This window comes from Rutilus rutilus (assembly GCF_951802725.1).
Source record: "Rutilus rutilus genome assembly, chromosome: 4".
NCBI classification, from domain to species: Eukaryota; Metazoa; Chordata; class Actinopteri; order Cypriniformes; family Leuciscidae; genus Rutilus; species Rutilus rutilus.
In genome coordinates, this window is record NC_140212.1 from 43,233,970 (window position 1) to 43,253,994 (window position 20,025).

At 39.4% G+C, this 20,025-nt stretch overlaps 1 protein-coding gene across 1 annotated transcript; it reads left to right on the top strand.

Annotated features, from left to right (window-relative positions):
- Positions 1-238: 238 nt before the first annotated feature.
- On the top strand, positions 239-11,214 carry LOC311289011 (uncharacterized protein). The gene is made up of 3 exons (XM_084406754.1): positions 239-305; positions 1,078-1,221; positions 9,378-11,214. Exons 2-3 carry the CDS (start codon positions 1,137-1,139, stop codon positions 10,223-10,225), a joined length of 933 nt encoding a protein of 310 aa, XP_084262880.1. The 5' UTR covers positions 239-305; positions 1,078-1,136; the 3' UTR covers positions 10,226-11,214.
- Positions 11,215-20,025: the final 8,811 nt, after the last annotated feature.

Here is a 20,025-nt window from a genome sequence, read left to right on the forward strand (position 1 = left end):
TGAAGTGCGCTGAAGTCATCCAATGAAACAGAATGTTTGATGAACATTGAATTTAGGATTTTATGCACATACATCTGTCAATGTATACACATACATGGTGATTTTTTTTTTTTTACTAACCACACAATTCATAAGTATTAGGTTCCTCTGACACAATTTTGTTATTTCAAATGTTTAGTAAGTATGTAAGCTTCGGTGCACTTTTGTGATTTTAGCGTGTGAACGGAACTTTTATTTTGAAGTGGCGATGTGACGTCACAAGGATGCGCCGCGCTCCTGCACTGTTGTTATTCGGCTGAAGAAAGGTTCGTGTTTTTAATCATTTAAAGTGTTTCAATCTATGCAAACCGTCCTGATAATGTTATAGTTTCTACATGAAATGTAAAACGATTTGAATAGACAATTGGAATGCTTCATCTGACACGTTATGAGTAAAGTGCATCAGCATCCATGAGTAACAGTAACGTTAAAATCAGTTCATTTTCAGTAACACGAGTGCAATTGTTTACTTGTGTGATAATTTATTCAGCCTACCTATGCAATTACCTGTTTAATTACTCATTTATATAATTATTTATACAATAAATAATAAACAGGGCTGTCACGATTCCTCGATTAAATCCAAGTAGCCTACTTGATTTAAAAAATCCTCGATTTGCAAGTTGAGTAACCGGTAGAACATTTAATTTAATATAAAAAATTACACCGTTTTACAAGACTGCACGATGTATTAAAACCCATACTAGCATAGTGCTATTGTGAATTCACAAAGGCTGTGTTTCAATTAAATAAATATATGCCCTGCACGTTTAATACGCTCTTCATTGTTATTATAAATGTATTTTAAGTCATTTTAAAGGCTTTGGTCTACTTTTATTACCACAAAAATATCAGATTTCTCAATTAATTGTCAAAATAATGAATCGATTACCAAAATAATAATAAGGGCTGACATACTTAACTTCTGAGTGAACGAGACTGAGGGAAGTTAACAAGGGAAAGTTAAGTTTAAGAGATGCACACAGAGATTTAGTTTTGAGTGTTTTTCTTTCTGTTAATTAATCTCTTCTTAAACAGGACAAACACAGAAAAACTCCTGATGAAGCGACTGAGATCCATGTGACACTATTATAAAGATGGCGTTTATTAAAGAGGAGAGGGAAGACGTGAAGATTGAAGAAACATGCAGAGTGAAACATGAAGAAACTGAGGAACAAACAGGTTGGTTTGTCTGGATGGACTGTGGACTTCACAGCTGAAACTGAGACACTAGTGCTGTAACTCTGTTTTAACTGCATATAGTGCCTACATTTCTTAAAACATCAAATAAAATTCGATTCAAACATGAAGGATTTGCTACAGTGAGATTATTTATGATGTACAAACGACTCAAAATTCACTCTGATCAATTACAGCTTTTAAAAGCGAATAAGATTGAAACACATTTGTGTGGGCAGTGGGAGAGTCGAGCACAAATACTGCTTTTAGAGGGAAATGCAATGAATGCTGTTTTTATATTTTGTGTGATACACATGGAAGTTAAAAATATTCAGAACATCATAACATTCAGTGTGAAAAATGCTTTGTTTTCAGGCAAAATGCCATAATGTGACATCATGCAATTTCCCAGAATAATGTATATAATAACTAAATAAAAAAAAAAATGAAAATTACTAAAGGTTCTGACAAATGATAATTGCTGCAGTCAATGCTGCATATTTATTTATTTATGTTTATTTTTATTAATTAATTTAAAAAATAGGTTTGAATGAATGATTCAATCAAAGACTTCACTTGTTTCATTACTGTATGATTTAATTTTTTTAATTTTTTATTTTTTTTTAACCAAATCTCTTGACTGAATGATTAAATGAAAATAAGTTTTTAACAGTCACTTGTCGCCACCTACTGGTGTAACGATGCAACTGATACAATCTTTAGCTACTGGGCCTACTCTATTTTGATCGCTACCGTAGACATCAGTGTTCATAGTGTAATGATCTGAAGAGAGAATGTTGAAAAGACTATTTCAGGGTTTAATTTATATTTAGTATATTTAATATAATTCTATTTTTTACAAGATACATTTAAATACTAAATATGATTGATAATAATTAAAAAATTACTTAAACACTTCTGCTAGAATATTTAACTGGAATATTTAGTTAGACATACTGATTAACTAAATCAGGGGTGTTAAACTCAGTTCCTGGAGGGCCACAGCCCTGGAGAGTTTAGCTTCAACCCTAATTAAACACACCTGATCAGCTGATCAAGTCCTTCAGGCTAATTTGAAAACTGCAGGTGAGTGTGTGTTGAAGCAGGGTTGGAACAAAACTCAGGGTTGGAACTGAGTTTGACACCTGTGAACTAAATAGTCTGCTATAAAAAAAAAAAAGACCTGAAATGGCATATGGGTCTCGAATCGATGACTCTGTTCATAAGAACCTTCTGAACGAAGTGATTCACTAGAATGAATCAGTTTTTCCAGAGCTACAGTACAGACCGTTTACGACGAACCTATTCAATCGAATGAATCGCACCTTACCAGCGCTATATAAGAGATGTTGTTTACCTCCGCTCGCTCGTCAGTGTGCAAATGTGACATGAAAAACAGAGAATGCCGCGCTACACCTCTAATCGTTGAGGAAAAGTAGCTTTTTACTGGAAAAGCTTGTATTAAAAGCAGAGCTCTTCTCAAAGCTAAAATTTCATTGTCATCACTTCATTTTGTAGAAATTGTTTACACACAGATCACAAGACTATGTTGTTGTTACCGTAGAATAAATGATCACTGTAAAAAATAAAACAGTACACAGCACAGTATTATCTGCATGGCTGGAAGGGGCAGCAGTTGATTCTAGGTGAAGTCCATCATGGAAGACTAAAATGATGCAGACATTTTAAAGTGGAACGTCTTGAGGATGAGACAGGGAGGCAAAAAGAGTAATGTTAGCAGAGATGGCATTCAGAGATAAAGAGTGAGAAATTTGAGAACTATTAGTTGGAAAGCAAAAGTCGGCACACCAAGGCTCCAAAAATGCACCAATTTAATAATGGACTCTCACACAGGTGATGTTTTGAGACCGCAGGCTCTTCATCAAACAATTAAACTTTATTTTACAGTCCTGTTCCCCATGCACTATGTACTCATAGCAATTAAAATAACTGGGTAATAACTAGGTACTTAACCCTGAACCTACTTCTAAACCTAACCTTAACCCATGTAGTTACATTATATTACCCAGTACGTTCTTAGGTAAGTACACTGTAAGGTAAGGTAAGTACCTTACCTAAACTGTTAGGTAAGTCCATGTACTGTAAAATAAAGTGCAACCCAATTAAAAATGTAAGCCAACAAGCCTATTATACTGACAGGTGGTTTATCAAGGATTACATAAACCTACTGATCGTAATACACTTTTACATGGTACATCTTATCATCCTGCATCATTAAAAGCCTTACCCATCTCTCAATTTAGTTGTTTATGTCATATTTGTAGTAGAGACGATGAACATCAAGCAGACTGATTTCTACAAAAGCATATAAGGAAGAGTGATTCAGTCGTTTTATGAATATGTCACAACGTGAGTGTCTGGTTTAAAGGCTGAAACCCTTGAGACATCGAGTGAGCTGTCATATTCAGTACTCCCCATTAATCAAAGACATAGAAGACGTTTTACTTAAACATTTTACTTGGACCCTAGTCTCAAGAAATGCTTTGAAAAACCAGAACGTTTAGTGTACAAGAGACCGCCCAATCTTCACAATATTTTGGTTCGAACGGATTTAACCCCTGCCTCGCAATTTTTAAATAAAAGTACCTTTCGGCGACTATATATGCGGTAACTGTCAACAATGTAATTTTACTTATAAAACTCAAACTTTCAAACATCCTCATACTGCATTTTTTATTTTTAAATAAGTGTTACTATTTTGTGCAAAACTGCCAATGTGATTTACATGTTGCGTTGTCCCTGCAGTCTTTGCTATGTGGATAAAACTAGTCGTTGTGCCATTAGAAATCGACATTTTGCTACTTTTAGACATGCGGTTTCCACTTCCTACACAATATGTAGGAGTCAAATGTCCACTCATGGAGGTCACATTAATAATTTACTTTTGAAATGTGAAACCTTTTGGATTTGCACTTTAGATACTGTATCACCTAAGGGATTAAATTAAGATTTTGGTTCATGCAGGTATTGTTATTATTATTAATCTTGTTACTTTCACATTTAATATCTTGTATTTTTAATTTGTCTTTTGTTCCATGGCATTATGATTTTTTTTTTTTTTTTGGATAATATAATGTGTCATGTGATCATTGATTAACCACCTGTGTAAGTATAAAGACTTATTATTATTATTATTATTATAATTTCTGATGAAGCGTGTTCGAATCGTCACCTGTGTGAGAGTCCATTATTAAATTTAGCATTTTTGTAGCCTTGGTGTGCTGACTTTTTTTCAGTTTTTTATTATGTCCTTTGTCAAGCACCCAACTTGAGCACTTTTGCCAGTGATTTGTGTGCTTTTGTCCCTGTAACGAAGTTAGATGTTGTGGGAAGGAGGAGGCAGGAACCGGCGAACATTCAAAGACTTTAACCCTCTGGGGACCAAGGTGTTTTTGGAGCCCTTGAGATGTTCTGACATGCCTTGAAATTTGTGCTTTTTTCAGTTATTTATAAACATGTTAATGGCAAAGGTGTAAAATCACTCTATATAGCACAAACAGGGCTACCAAAATATGCGGGCAACGTATATGTAGATGTTTGTATTTTTAAGAGAATAATGTTTATGCGTGGTTATTGGAAAAAATAAAAATGAAAGTGGCTGAATTAAGACCACAAAACACATATTAAATATGTGTCCACAAGACTTTTGTCTAATTGATGTTGTACCTTTGAGTTCTAGCTTCAAAATTATGTGAAAATAGTCTTGCTTTATCGTTCACAAAAAAAAATACATTGATTTAAATGGTGTAAAACAGGTTTTGCTTGGAAAGCCAATATGCAAGGGGGGCGTGAAGGAGTAGTTTACACGTGGGTTGTCCCACCCACTCTGCATAATGACTCTGCATAATTAGCCATTCATTCAGGTGTGACACTGACTGAGCCACAATGCAAGGACAATGCCTATATAGAAGAATACTTATATTGACCATTTAAGATTTCGCTTACATCTATCTTGTAAATATGTTTAGCTATTTTATTAAAAATGTTACAATTACAACAATAATTACAATTTCAACAATATTTCAAGTGTACTCTTTCTTTGTAAAAAAAAAAAGAAAGAAAAAAAAAGATTATAGGCCTACATTTTATCATATGTATTCATTAGTTTGAATATAGCCAACATTGGAACATCTAACATCTTAAAGTCTATGACTTTATTTTTGACAAAAATAGTGTGACTAACGCCTGACTAACGTTGTTTTATTGAAATATCAGGGCATATAAATGTTAATTTACGTTGCTTATACAAATACATTTTATTTCAACATATTCCAGTCGATTTTTACTCATCTCAGTAGGCTATGGCAAAGCAGTTTATTCTTTCACACACAGACACGCGATTCATATTTAGGCTAAACACTCTTTACAAATATGTACCCTTCATTCATCTCACAGAAATGCGAGTCATATTATAGAAATGCGATTCATCTTTTTGCGGTTTGCATAGGCCTACACTAACGTTATTCCATAACGTTATTCCACACTTGAGAAAATAAAACAGCCTACCTCACTCCTCAGCGCGATCTGCTGCTCATATCAGGAAATATTTCGCCTCATCAGCACTGTGGAAACTTTTCTCCATAAAGGCTATAATGTCTCACTCGCGACCATGCTCGCGACGCGCTTTGTTTACAGTTGATGTGGGCGTTTCACAGACTGAAATGGTTCTCAGAATTTGCATTTGAATAGCGCGCGCTCTCCGGGGAGTGGTCAAATTACTGTGAATCATCTCGTAATGAGGTCGACTGGAGTCGCTCTCTTTTTATACAGATTACAGAAACTAATAATATTTGTTTTTTATATAAATGACTTCAATTAAAAGCTGCGATCTCAAGCTTTATGCCCGTGGGTCTGTTTGCCTGTTTGACTGAATTTTCGCGGAGTTATAGATAATTTTCGAACGCGTTTCAAACGGGAGTTTACTGACAGAGAGAAGGCAGAAATCGCATCATCTTATTTTTTCTTTATTTGTCAAAAAGCAAAACACTTTATTTTTATTGTGAGTATACAGAAAAAAAATAGAAACTGAACAGGATCGATTGATGTATTACACGAAAATGAAAGATCAAAATTAACAGAGCATTTAGAGTTTATTTTCATTGCTAAAAAAAAAAACGAGCAAAACGCGCGGTCCCCAGAGGGTTAAAGGGGTCATGTAATGGTACATGCACTTTTACCAGTTGGTTGTACTGAAATGTGTGTTGGCAGTGCCTGTACACAACCATCATACAATGATAAAAATCCATCCAGTGTTTTTTTTTTTTAATCTTCTTATATGTTTTCCCCTCTCTCAAATCAAGCTGTTCGATTTTGTAACGTCACAAAATTGACGCCCCTCCCACGATTGTTGATTGACAGCAGCGTTTCAACACAAGACCCGCCCTCACTCGTGAGCGAGCTGTCATCATAGTCCGCGCGTCATTGTTGATACGCTGGAGCACTGTCTATGAGCAGAATGGCGTCTAAGCGATTGTGGTGTTCTGTTCTTGGGTGTAATAAGGAACACATCAGTCATGTTGATGTTCCTAAATCCGAACCGCTGAAGACGCAGTGGCTGAGTTTTGTTTTCGAAGGGAATATTCCCCACGATCAACGTCAATGCTTTCATGTTTGTGCGAATCATTTCACAGACCAGACTGCTTTACAAACGAGATCATTGAAAAAGGTATTAGCTCCTGTCTGAGTATGTGTTATGTGCCTAATAACTGTCATAGTCTCACAGACTGGTTATTTTTTAAACAGATCAGTAAAATTTTAGTGCTTCAGCCCTGACAGTTGACAGTCACGTTTGACGAATGAGATTGTGTATATTTGGCTGAAAAGATGCATCTTTTCATGAGCTACATATAAACTAAGAGAGTCTGGGATGAGTAAGAAAGAAGAGATTTAATTTAATATTGTTTAACAAGCTGTTTTATTGACTTCTTTCCGCGGTTAAAACGCTGAGTGATTGCATGGGATGTGATTCATTTCAGTAAGTTGTACTGTACATTTCAACATACCTTCTGATGTTCATTCATGTTTGTTTATTTGAGGCTGTAACTACTAGTGAAGAGGAAGAGACGATCGATTCATATGAGATCAAAAGACTATTTAGAATCAAAAATATTTATCTTTTTTTATATTTTTTTTATTGTTAACGTTGTCGATAATGACAACTAATCATTTCAGCCCTAATGGACAACAATCACAAAACGGAAACAGTTGTGAATCATCCAGGTAACGTTTGAACAGGGTCATTGTGTAAATGCAACTATTATTTTGTCTTTTGGACTTTAACACATGTTGTGTGAACTAACTAATTTAGTACTAAATAAGAAAAACTAAATATAATTATGATCCGTCTTCTATATGCCCTTCAATATTTTGAAGATTCTGCAAGTTGTATGTAAATATATGACCTAAACTGTATTATATTAAATTGATAATAATCATTGTGCTCCCATTCTTTTGAAATCCATCTGTTCCTGCGATTCTGTGCTGGCGCTCATTCAGTAAAGTCTGTGAAGTTTATGAGATTTTCACCGTGCAATTACAGTCTATATATCATGGTTTCACAGTATGCTGTATTACACAATTTGATTTCATTTTGAAAATATTTCAGCTACGAATCAGTTTTTCTTAAGGAGGAAATGCTCCCAACTAAACAGTGAACCATCTCATGTTGGAACAGAAAGGGGTCATCCCCAAACTGTTCCCACAAAGTTGGGAGCATGAAATTGTCCAAAATGCCTTGGTATGCTTAAGCATTAAGAGTTCCTTTCACTGGAACGAAGGGGCCAAGCCCAACCCCTGAAAAACAATTAATTATTATAATTATGTCACTGAAATGAATTATATCATTTACTGGGAAAAAAATCATGACCAGAAATCGGGCCATGCCTACCACACATTTTCCAAGAGTGTGATGTCAAAGTGCCCTACTTCTTCTGAACCAGATATGTCCACAGGGTGCTTGGTCCTATTGTTCGTCTAAGTATTATTATTATGCTTTTTGGAGCTTTTGGAGCTCTTAACATGCTTTAAAATATGCTAGAGTCGTTTGCCATTGCTGCATATATCACACATAGCTGTACGGATTTGTATTCGTACACGTATTGTTCTCATCGACACAAACAACTTTCACTTTGACAATTATTAGCTCAGAACAACAATAAGTGTTTGAGGCTTTGTATATTTGGGTGTTTTGATGCTCTTAGCATGTTTAAAATTTCATGAAATTCTGCACACGCATCAGAGTTGTCTGCCATTGGTTGTAGGAAACAGCTAAGACATGGACCTAGAGCAGGGATGGTAACTTCAGACCTGGAGGGTCACTGTCCTGCTAAGTTTAATTCCATCCCCAATGAAACACACCTACCTACGTGTTCAAGAAACCATGAAGACTTTGGTTCGATTTTTCAGGTGTGTTTGATTAGGGATTGATCTAGACCAGGGGTGTCCAAACTCTGCAGAGTTTAGCTCTTGCCTCAACACACCTGCCTAGAAGTTTCTAGTACGCCTAGTAAGACCTTGATTAGCTGAGTTAGGTGTGTTTGGTTAGGGTTGGAGCTCAACTCTTCAGGACAGCGTCTCTCTAGGGCAGAACTTTGGCCCGGAGTTAGATTGCTCAGTTGTGTTTGATAAGGGATCGATCTAGACCAGGGGTGTCCAAACTCTGCAGAGTTAAGTTCCATCTTGCCTCAACACATCTCTCTGGAAGTTTCTAGTATGCCTAGTAAGACCTTGATTAGCTGGTTCAGGTGTGTTTAATTGGGGTTGGAACTGAACTTTGGCAGTGGTCCTCCAGGAGCAGGATTGGACACACCTGAACTAGACTCTGCTGGGCAGTGGGCCTCCAGGAGTTGCTTATCCCTGACCTGAAGTCACCAAACTTGGTACGTATATTGTCCTGCTCAAGCCGGACAACTTTCAAAATCATGTGGATGTGGCTATTGTGGTTCAGGGACATATCTCCCAATTTACCCACTTACATGCATCTGCCCACCGTGTGACGATGGCGCTGTAGTGCTTGAGCCTGTTATCAATTTTTACAGCTATTTGATGGGTTTGATGCTTTAAATGTCTAGATGTTTTTATGCCTGTTGCTTTGTGCCATTAAACTGGGGTAAACATGTATTTGTCTTTTTTTGCCTTAGATCTGATGATGCTAAAAGAGGAGATTCAAGATCCGAAAGAAACAGAAGAGAACGATCAGTTTGAGAAACATTATTTCACAACTGGAGAAAAATCATTTAGTTGCTCACAGACTGAAAAGACTTCACCAAAAAGAGTTCAAAAGACAGCAAATAGAAGTTATTTCACCTGCCAACAATGTGGAAGGAGTTTTACTCAAAAAGGAAATCTTAAATGTCACATGAGAATTCACACTGGAGAGAAGCCATACACATGTCAACAGTGTGGAAAAAGTTTCACACATCAAGGAACCCTTTATACCCACATGAAAGTTCACACTGGAGAGAGCCCTTACACCTGCAAACTGTGTGGAAAAACCTTGAATCGAAAAGGAAACCTTAAGACTCACATGAGAGTTCACACTGGAGAGAAACCTTTCACATGTGATAAGTGTGGAAAATGTTTTACACGTAAAGAGAGCCTTAATAACCACATGAGGATTCATGTAAAAGATAGCTGTTGTGTATGCCGTCAGTGTGGAAGGAGTTTCACAGACAAGAAACAGCTTAAGAGGCACGTAAAAACTCACTCTGGAGAGAAGTCTTACATGTGCCATCTCTGTGGAATGAGTTGTGCAAACAACACAAACCTTACAGTCCATGTGAGAGTTCACACTGGAGAGAAGCCTTACAGCTGTCAACAGTGTGGAAAGAGTTTCAATCGAAAAGAAAGTCTTAAGACTCACATGAGAAGTCACACTGGAGAGAAGCCTTACAGCTGCAAACTGTGTGGAAAGAGTTTTACACATAAAGGAACCTGTTATACCCACATGAAAGTTCACACTGGAGGGAAGCGTTTCAACTATCTTTAGTGTGAGAAGAGATTCAGCATCAAATAGATCTGAAAAAGTCATTTGCAGACTCGTTCAAGAAATTGCAGTGTTCTGAGTGGAGCGATTTCAAAAATCATCTGTGCATTCACTCTGAAGGAAATAGGGTACCCGTGGGTCCTTGAAAAGCTTGTAAAAGCATTAAATTAACTTTCAACAACTTTAAGTCCACTAAGGCCTGGTTTCACAGACAGAGCTTAGATTAAGCCAGGATTTGGCTTTAGTTCAATCAGGGCATTTAAGTAGCTTTTATAAACCTGCCTTAGAAAAAAAAAAAAAAACGTTACTGGTGTGTATCTTGAGACAAAACAATGGCACTGAACCACTGACTTAATTTAAGAGTGTATTCACACCTGACTTGTTTGGTTCAATTGAATCCAACTCAAGTTCGTTCCCCCCCTTGGTACAGATCTTTTGGGCAGGTGTGAATACAGCAATCGCACTCTGGTGCAGACCAAACAACCGTACCGAGACCCAGCTGAAGAGGTGGTCTTGGTCTGGTTCCAAACCAACCAAACATGAGAGTATGTTCTCTCCGCCGGAACCATCTTGCAGCACATCTTCGTCTTTGCAAAATCCTAATTACAACATAGCATAGATGACTTATGCAAGCAGGACGAGGCAGAGGGCCGTGAGAGAACGGTGCGAGGCCGGAGCTGAATAGGCCTCTTATCTCTCATGGAGGAGCCACGGAAGCATAAAAGGAAGAGAGTGACGACAGTGAAGGACGAGAGAAGACCAGGCCTGGACTTTTATGTTTTGTTCATGTGTGTGCGGCAGTCGTCTGTAAAGGGCTACCGTTTTTACTTTCATGAACGTTCCCTGGTTCCCACCACCTCCTTCCCATAAATACATACTTTTTTACAATGACATTGTATCATATGATGCTCATAAGTTTCTTCATATTGCGTTAGTGGCTGATAACACCAAATCAGTAAAAAAAATAAAAATTGCACTATGTAAGATCTCCATCTGAAGATCTCGCCTGTTTTTGTACTTCATGCTTTTCCCTGGTTGAGAATTTCTGTCCAATGAATGGATGACTTTAGCACACGTGTGGTTTTGTTTACAACTTTTTAGTTCACTTGCTAAACAGGCAGTGTGAAAGTGAACTAGCGGACATTCTTGGTGTGAACTTTGAAGGTTCACATATCGCGTCTTTTGCGCGCTGGAGTTCATTATTTCAAATGTAGGCGCGCGATAAGCGCGCTCATAATTGAAGCGACGCACTAATTTTTTCCTGGCGCAGCGAGCCGAGATGAAAAGATCTCAACTTTTCAGAATGCCGCAAGCGCACCGCAAGTCATGTGAAAAGAACCAACCAATCAGCTACAGCAAGCGTTTTTCGGTGGTGGAAATCCATTAGCTACTTGTTAAAAAACGTCTTTGTCGTTGTGGTGAGCGCAGTGCATGGTTGCATAGCAACGACAGACGTCACGGGAAAATCGGACCGAATTTTACTATTAATAATAAAAGATAAACTAATGTGCAATGTAAATGTTTTTTTTGACTCATTCTTTTTATAAAAATGATTTATAGGCTGTTTGTGTGAGAAAACGAACAGTATTTATATCGTTGTTATCTCTTGAAAACAGCACACGTCCAAATGATCTGACGGCGCGGGCGGGTATAGATATATACATATGTCGCCTTGGCTACGGTTTCGTTCCAATGAACTGCAGTAGCGAAGGCGACATCTAGTGTATACATCTATACCCGCCAGCGGGCGGGTATAGATATATACACTAGATGTCGCTTGGCTACGGTTTCGTTCCAATGAACTGCAGTAGCCAAGGCGACATCTATGTTTATATCTATACCCGCCCGCGCCGTCAGATCATTTGGACGTGTGCTGTTTTCAAGAGATAACAACGATATAAATACTGTTCGTTTTCTCACACAAACCGCTCGTTTCGTGTCTTAGGCCATCAATGTGTACTTATGATGGGGAATTGTTTCATTTGGACGATGGGGAATTGTTTTAATTTGGACTCTGTGCTTGTGTTTTGAGCCAGTGACCATAGACCTGCATTATATGACTGACAGACAAGAACGGTTTGACCTAAAAATATCAAAATTGAAACTACTGCGGAAACAAAGACACCTACATCTTGGATGCCCTTGAGGTAAGCTAAAACATATAAAAAATTTATTTCAAAGTGAACTATCCCTTTAAGGCCGTGGAATCGCACATGCAAGGAGAAAAGCACAAACGATATGTGCGATTTCTGATAGTGGCAAATCATCACTCATACACCTCTAACAACAACTTCGACTTTTTTTTAAAGCAAGTGTTCCCAACCAAACACTTGTAAAAAGCTTTGAGCTTGTAAAAACTTTTACTTGTGGACGAGACCAAACTACCTACACCAACAAGTTTGGTTTAGCTCAGTGAATATGTTTTGTTACTCGCTTGTTTCATTGCTATGATTATATAATTTTATCATTGGCTTTACAATAATGCAGGTGACCAGATTGTCCAGCATTTTCAAGATTTTCAAGATTTTCAAGATTTTCAAGATTTTCAAGATTTTCAAGATTTTCAGCATTTTCAAGATTTCCTGTCTCTTGATGGAAAGACTAAATTTCTTCCTTCCAGCCCATGGACACAGGACTGATGATCCAAGATGGCGGCGCGAGTACATCGCGAGGCTCGCGGTCTCTCCAGATTCTGTAATTTAGCAGTATTTTTCTTGCTCATTTCGGGTCTGTTCGTCCAGAACAGTTGTGCCTTAACATCGTACACCCAAGGTGAGCTTTTGGATATTGGTTTGCGAATTTCCGACAGTTTTATGGACAACCTTCGACTCCTTCCTGAGATCGCCAGATCACCCGAGGCTATGCACTCTGCCCGGCCGGGCGGAAGTGCTCGCAGGCGCCGGCGAGATCGTAAACAAAGGCGGGGGAAGCGCGGAGGACTAAGAGCTAAGCTAAAGCTAACACCACACCGGCTCTCTTTACCCAGCATTTTCCTTGCCAATGTACGGTCGCTGTTGAACAAAATGGAGGAGATTCGACTCAACATCACATACAGCAAGAGACTTTTGAACTGTAATGTTCTAATTTTCACGGAAACATGGTTAAACAGCGGAATACCGGACAACGCTATTGAGCTAGCGGGACGCCATACATTCCGGGCGGATAGAACATTACATGGCTCCGGTAAGACCAGAGGTGGTGGATTGTGCATTTACATTAACAAAGCTTGGTGCACAAACTCTGCTATTGTTGGGAGACATTGTTCAGCTAACCTTGAGTTTCTCATGGTTAAATGTAGACCGTTTTATCTACCGCGGGAGTTCACTTCCACTATTATAACTGCAGCCTATATTCCCCCGGATGCTGATGCCAAGTTTGCTATGAAAGAACTTCACGCAGCCATCAGTAAACAACAGACCGTTCACCCGGAAGCTGCGTTTATTGTTGCGGGTGATTTTAATCATTCAAACTTAAAGTCAGTGCTACCGAAATTTCACCAGCATGTTTCCTGTCACACCAGAGGAAACAAAACCTTAGACCATGTTTACACAAACATGGCTGAAGCTTACGTCGCGACACCCCTCCCCCACTTGGGACAGTCAGATCACCTTTCTTTGTTCCTCACCCCCAAATATGCACCTCTGATCAATCGCGTGAAGCCATCAGTGAAGACCATCAAGGTGTGGCCTGCGGGGGCAGATTTCTCACTCCAGGAAAGGTTTCTACACACAGACTGGAGTATGTTTGCTTCTCAAGCCACCAGTGGCTCTCACACGGACATTGACTGCTACACCTCCTCTGTACTGGATTATATTAATACCACCATTGACAGTGTTACAACCCAGAAGCAGATCACCACATACCCAAATCAGAAGCCATGGATGAACAGGGAAGTGCGACTCCTATTGAAGACACGCAATACTGCCTTCAGATCAGGAGATGCACAAGCCTATAGCACATCCAGAGCAAATCTGAAAAGGGGCATCAAAGAGGCCAAGCACTGCTACAAGCTTAAGATAGAGGGACACTTTTCCAACGCTGACCCTCGGCGCATGTGGCAGGGCATTCAGGCCATCAGTGACTACAAACCCTCTCACTCCACCCCCGCAGCCACTGATGTCAACTTCCTGAACGAGCTAAATGACTTTTATGCTCGCTTTGAAAGAGACAACAGAGAAACTGCCACCAAGCTCAAATCCTCAGCTGACCACCCACCGATCACACTCTCCTCCACAGATGTCTGCAATGCACTGAGCAGGATCAGCGCGCACAAGGCTGCTGGACCAGACAACATCCCTGGACGCGTACTCAGGGCATGTGCGGAGCAGCTCGCTGGGGTTTTTACAGACATTTTCAACCTGTCTCTTGCCCAAGCAACTGTACCAACATGCTTTAAATGCACTTCCATTGTGCCAGTGCCAAAACACTCCAGCCCGAAGTGCCTTAATGACTACCGCCCTGTAGCACTCACACCCATCGTAATGAAGTGCTTTGAGCGGCTGGTCCTGGCACACCTAAAAGACTCTCTACCATCCACATTGGACTCACACCAGTTTGCCTACCGTAGCAATAGGAGCACAGAGGATGCAGTCTCCATGGCACTGCACTCTGTGCTCACACATCTGGACAATAAGAACACTTATGCACGCATGCTGTTTGTTGACTTCAGCTCAGCATTCAACACTGTCATCCCAACTAAGTTAATAGCCAAACTTGGAGACCTGGGCTTCAACACCTCCATGTGCAACTGGATTTTGGACTTCTTGACCAACAGACCCCAGAATGTTCGATCAGGCTCCAACTGCTCCACATCCATCACACTCAACACTGGTGTACCACAGGGCTGTGTGCTAAGCCCGTTCCTCTACTCCCTCTTCACCTCCGACTGCAAGCCTGTGTACGGATCTAATTCCATCGTCAAGTTTGCGGACGACACTACGGTGATTGGTCTCATCAGCAACAACGATGAGACTGCCTATAGGGAGGAGATCAAGCACCTGGCCACATGGTGCACCGAAAATAACCAGCTCCTCAACACCACCAAAACGAAGGAGCTCATCGTGGACTTCAGGAAAGTGTCAAGAGGCACACACGACACCATCCACATCAATGGAATGGCTGTTGAGCGTGTCTCCAGTTTCAAGTTCCTGGGGACCCACATCTCGGCGGACATGACCTGGACAACCAACACCTCCAGCCTGGTCAAGAAGGCTCACCAGCGCCTCTTCTTCCTGAGGACACTGAGGAAGAATCAGCTTTCCTCCACTATCCTGGTGAACTTCTATCGCTGTGCAATAGAAAGCATCCTGACCAACTGTGCTACAGTGTGGTATGGGAGCTGTTCTGTTGCAGAGCGCAAGGCACTGCAGCGGGTGGTGAAAACCGCCCAGCGCATCACTGGGACTCCACTACCTGCCATCGAGCACATCCAGAGGAAACGCTGTCTGCATCGAGCTCGCAGCATCCTTAAGGACTCCTCTCACCCAGCCCACAGACTGTTTTCTCTCCTGCCTTCCGGCAGGCGTTTCAGGTGCCTCCGGACCAGGACCAGCAGACTAAAGAACAGTTTTTTCCCCAGAGCTGTCTCTTTATTAAACTCTAACCCTCATTGATCCCACTCCCCTTATATACTGATTGACTCTCCTCTCCCTCCTCACACCTGCCTCCATTTTGTTATTTGCAATACTATAATGTTCATTTGCACTGCTGACTGTTATTACAGTAACAACTGTTTACATATGCATCTTGCACTACTACCTTGACTGGAATATGCTCATTTGCACTGCCGACTGTTTATTTACAGTACCGACTGTTATATATACATTGCAATATCGTACCTTAACTGTAATATGCAATTACTTTCCACTGCACTCACTCGGATAGCTTCTGTCCAAACTTTATTTGCACTACTTTAAATCCATTGTTATACTGCTCATTAGCCTAACTTATACATATATCTATTTGTAAAATTCTGTTTATAGTAATATCCATCTGTATATTATGCTCACATTCTGTTTATAGTAACAGCCATCTGTATATATATTCATAGTACATATCTATCTGTAAAATTATGTTTATAGTAACAGCCATCTGTATATTATATTCAGTACATATCTATCTGTAAACATTCTGTTTATAGTAATAGCCATCTGTATATTATTATATTCAGTACATATCTAGCTGTAAATTCTGTTCACAGTAATAGTTATCTGTATATTATATTCATAGGACAATCTATCTGTAAATTTTTGTTTATAATAGTATTCAACTCTATATTTATTCAGTACATATCCATGTTCTGCACTTATGAACCACTGTATATCCTGCACTTGCTGCTATTGCACTTCTGGTTAGACCTAAACTGCATTTCGTTGCCTTGTACCTGTACTTGTGTAATGACAATAAAGTTGAATCTAATCTAATCTAATCTAACATGTGTTCTTGCATGGATTCTTCAGTCAGTAATACCCGGGAGCTTTGGGCTTTTGGTCAGAAACTCCTTTTTCATAGAGGGGTTTTCAATGTCCTACTGACTAAAGAACTACTAGATTCTTAAAGGTGCTCTAAGCGATCCCGGGAGTCGTTTCTTCTTGTTGACATTCAAATTGTTGTCAAACAAAACAGAGGCTAGCTAGACCCTCCCTCCTCCTCCCCCCGTCTCCTCCCTCCTCCTCTCCCCGTCTCCTCCCTCCTCCTCTCCCTTCCGGCATAAAGGAAAGTCAAAGTAGTCACTATAAATATTGATACTTCAAGCAATGTGTAATGTCGCCAAGTTAGATAAATGGTTTTATATATTGCAGAACAGAATGCAGAAAAAGAGAAACATTATCTTAAAATCGTTTCGCCACCTGAGGTTATAACTATAGCTCCCATACAAGGACGCAATAATAGCAAGATAACGTTAGCTTCGCGTTTCCCAGTGAGCATAAACAACAGCGGCGGCATAAACAAATTTAGTGAAAGTTGTCAATAGCCTATAAATGAACATTCAAATTCATAACAAACAGTGGGTGAAAACAATCATTCACACAAATTATCGCCCTACTGTGAATTTGCTTGATCATTTACGTTACAATAGAGATTGAGACATTCTCTGGATTGATCGCTAGCTGCTAGAAACATATGTTGTATTCACCAAAGTTAACGATGACTGCATAGTTCTAGCTAATTACATCCTTGTGTTGGTTTGGCGAACATGAACGTCTGTTTAGAAATAAAAATGGATTTACCTGTTCTGCACAAACAGAGCAACTGAATGTCGGACTGGAAGCCCTTCTGCCGGCGGAGTTCTCGCCACCTTTTATTGGTTTTTCCGATGTAAATTCGGTACTTCATGCGTTCCTTATCCTTGTCCCTCTTCTTTGCAATTTGTTCATCGGAACGTCGTCTCTTTGGTCGTGTCGGCCATAATTCAAACTTCCCTCTTCATGCTTTTCACTCCTCCACACCCACTTCATGTGTACGCGCACTAACCCCGTAAACCCCACCCTCAAATACTTCTTGTCGGTCATTGGCTGGAGCACTGTTTGTTGTGTTTCGTGGTGCGGGTGAGCCCAGTTTGTTTTTGTTGCCGTTTGTGGAGCCTGTGGTGTCTAGAGAGACCGCGTTTTTTTTACAGTGTGTTCAGTGGACAGGAAGCTAGCGGATAGTGAGGAGATGTTTGCTGTATGTGACAAAAAATGTTTTGGCCTAAAAAACGCGTGGCATCGCTTAGAGCACCTTTAAGCTTTAGCTAGGTCTCAGGACTGTTTATACCTTGACCAGAAAAGAAGGGAAAGAGACAACAGTGTACAAACTCAGAGAAGGATACATTCATGTTCATGAATTTGCGAAACAGGTTGCTTTTCCAAAAAGTAATCATTTATACTAATTAAAATAAACAGCAAAATGTAAATATCCAGGGCACCATGTCAAGGCACTAACACATCAACAAATTCTAATTGTCTCTCATTATTACATAAAGATAAGTTGTTTTATTAATATTACATACGCTACTTGGATGATATGTAAATCACATGTTTATGAGTAACAAAATCTTTTGAATTTGATAACTATAGAAAGAAATGCCAAAATATCAAAGCACTTGGACTGGATCCATTTGCAAACTTTTTTTTTTTTTGAGTTTCTGATATTAACAGAGGTGGAAATGTCTGTACGGAAGGTCACCCAGAACACCCTAGCAACTGCATAGCACAGCTGATAATATCCTAGCAACACTTTAGCAAAAACCCAGAACATTCTGACCCAACTTCAAACTTTTTGAAGTTTTTAACTTGACTTTAAAACAAGCCAACATAAAGTTTTTCAGTCTAGATAGTTAAAGTGTAACTTCACAGATTTTCATCCTGCTTTGTATTGTTACTACATCAATAGTTTATGTAAATGAACAATGTCATCCAGCTGTCTTTAGACAGCTCAAGGGCTTTCGTGGAAACTACAGATTATACTTCAGCATTTTGCTGGATCGACAGAGGTTTATCAACAGAACAGTTATTTTAAGGGTTGGTTTGTCACTAAAAACATTCTTCTTGTCTCCTCTTTAAACAGCATTATAGTAAAAATGGAACACTATGGCAACAGTTTTCTTACCTGTATGCGAAAGCGTTTTGCTTTGGGAAGTTGTGCGAAACTTGATGGAATGGCAATTTCTTTAACTACAAACACAGAAGTTTTTCAGATTTTCCGTCTCAGCGCTATCTCCATATTTACGATTCTTTGCAGCCTTTAGCCGCTGCTTGCAATGTGCCGGATCCATCACTGAAAACTGAAAGTAACTCACTCCCGCTAAAATTCTTTGAATTCTTGCAACCGGGAACAATACAAGTCGACACCATTGTGATTAAAAGTTTGCTAAGTAGTATTTCCTACTAAAGCAAGGTGGTATTTGACTCTGGTAAGCATGTCATAGCAGACTGGTGGGAGTGGCCTTTGACGACGTCGTACCCGAGAAGTAGGTCCGGCTACAATGTTCTTCCGCAAATCGCATGCAGTTCTGTTTATTAACTGCTAGAGTGCTGATTCATCCAGTGAAGTCACAAACAAGTGAAGTCTTTATGAATCAATCATTCAAACCAATTTTAAAAAGATTTCACCGGTCTGGATCTTACATGTGTGCATATTCTACCCTTTCTGAGAGGGCATTCTCCACTGATGGAGATACAATAAGCTATACGAGAGGTCCAAAATTATCCTAGAGAATGCAGAAATGTTTATTTTCCTTCAGAATTTTTTTTTTTTGTACAAATTGCTAAATAATATGTTTATAATATGTAATGCGAGCCAATGTGGACACACTGACTCATTGAATGTTGTTGAATATGGTGTTGTCTTGGATGATGTGGCTTTGAATTTCTCGTAATCTGATTTCATTATTTTCCAAAACCAAGTCTACAATGCCAGCTTCCAGTACCCCAGTGAACATTTGGCCCCTTCCTCCACCATGGTTGCATCTCTCAGTCCTTTAGAAAAACAAACATATAGAGCTTGGACACTGCAGCCTAAAGATATTTCCCCCACAGTAGAGTTAAGTAAGATAAAGAGAATGAGAGATGGAGATGCGAGAGGAAGAGCAGGTATGCATATTGTGCCCAGAATGAATTCATTGGGCAACTCGTAAAATATGTACGCGTAAGTGCTTTTGAGTACTACAACATTTTTGGGGACACAGACACGTTTACTTAGCCTACTGAAGTAGGATTTTCCTAATCCTAGCAATCATGATTAGGGCAGCACAATATAATGTTTTAGCATCGATATTGCGATGTCATGAACGTATAGGATATTAGTTGATAGGTTTCGGTTCA

Excerpts from the sequence above, each read along its gene's own strand:
- LOC311289011 (XM_084406754.1), top strand. The coding sequence starts at position 1,137 with ATGGCGTTTATTAAAGAGGAGAGGGAAGACGTGAAGATTGAAGAAACA. Across the intron at positions 1,222-9,377 it reads AGAAACTGAGGAACAAACAG|ATCTGATGATGCTAAAAGAG; the intron begins GTTGGTTTGTCT and ends TTTTTGCCTTAG.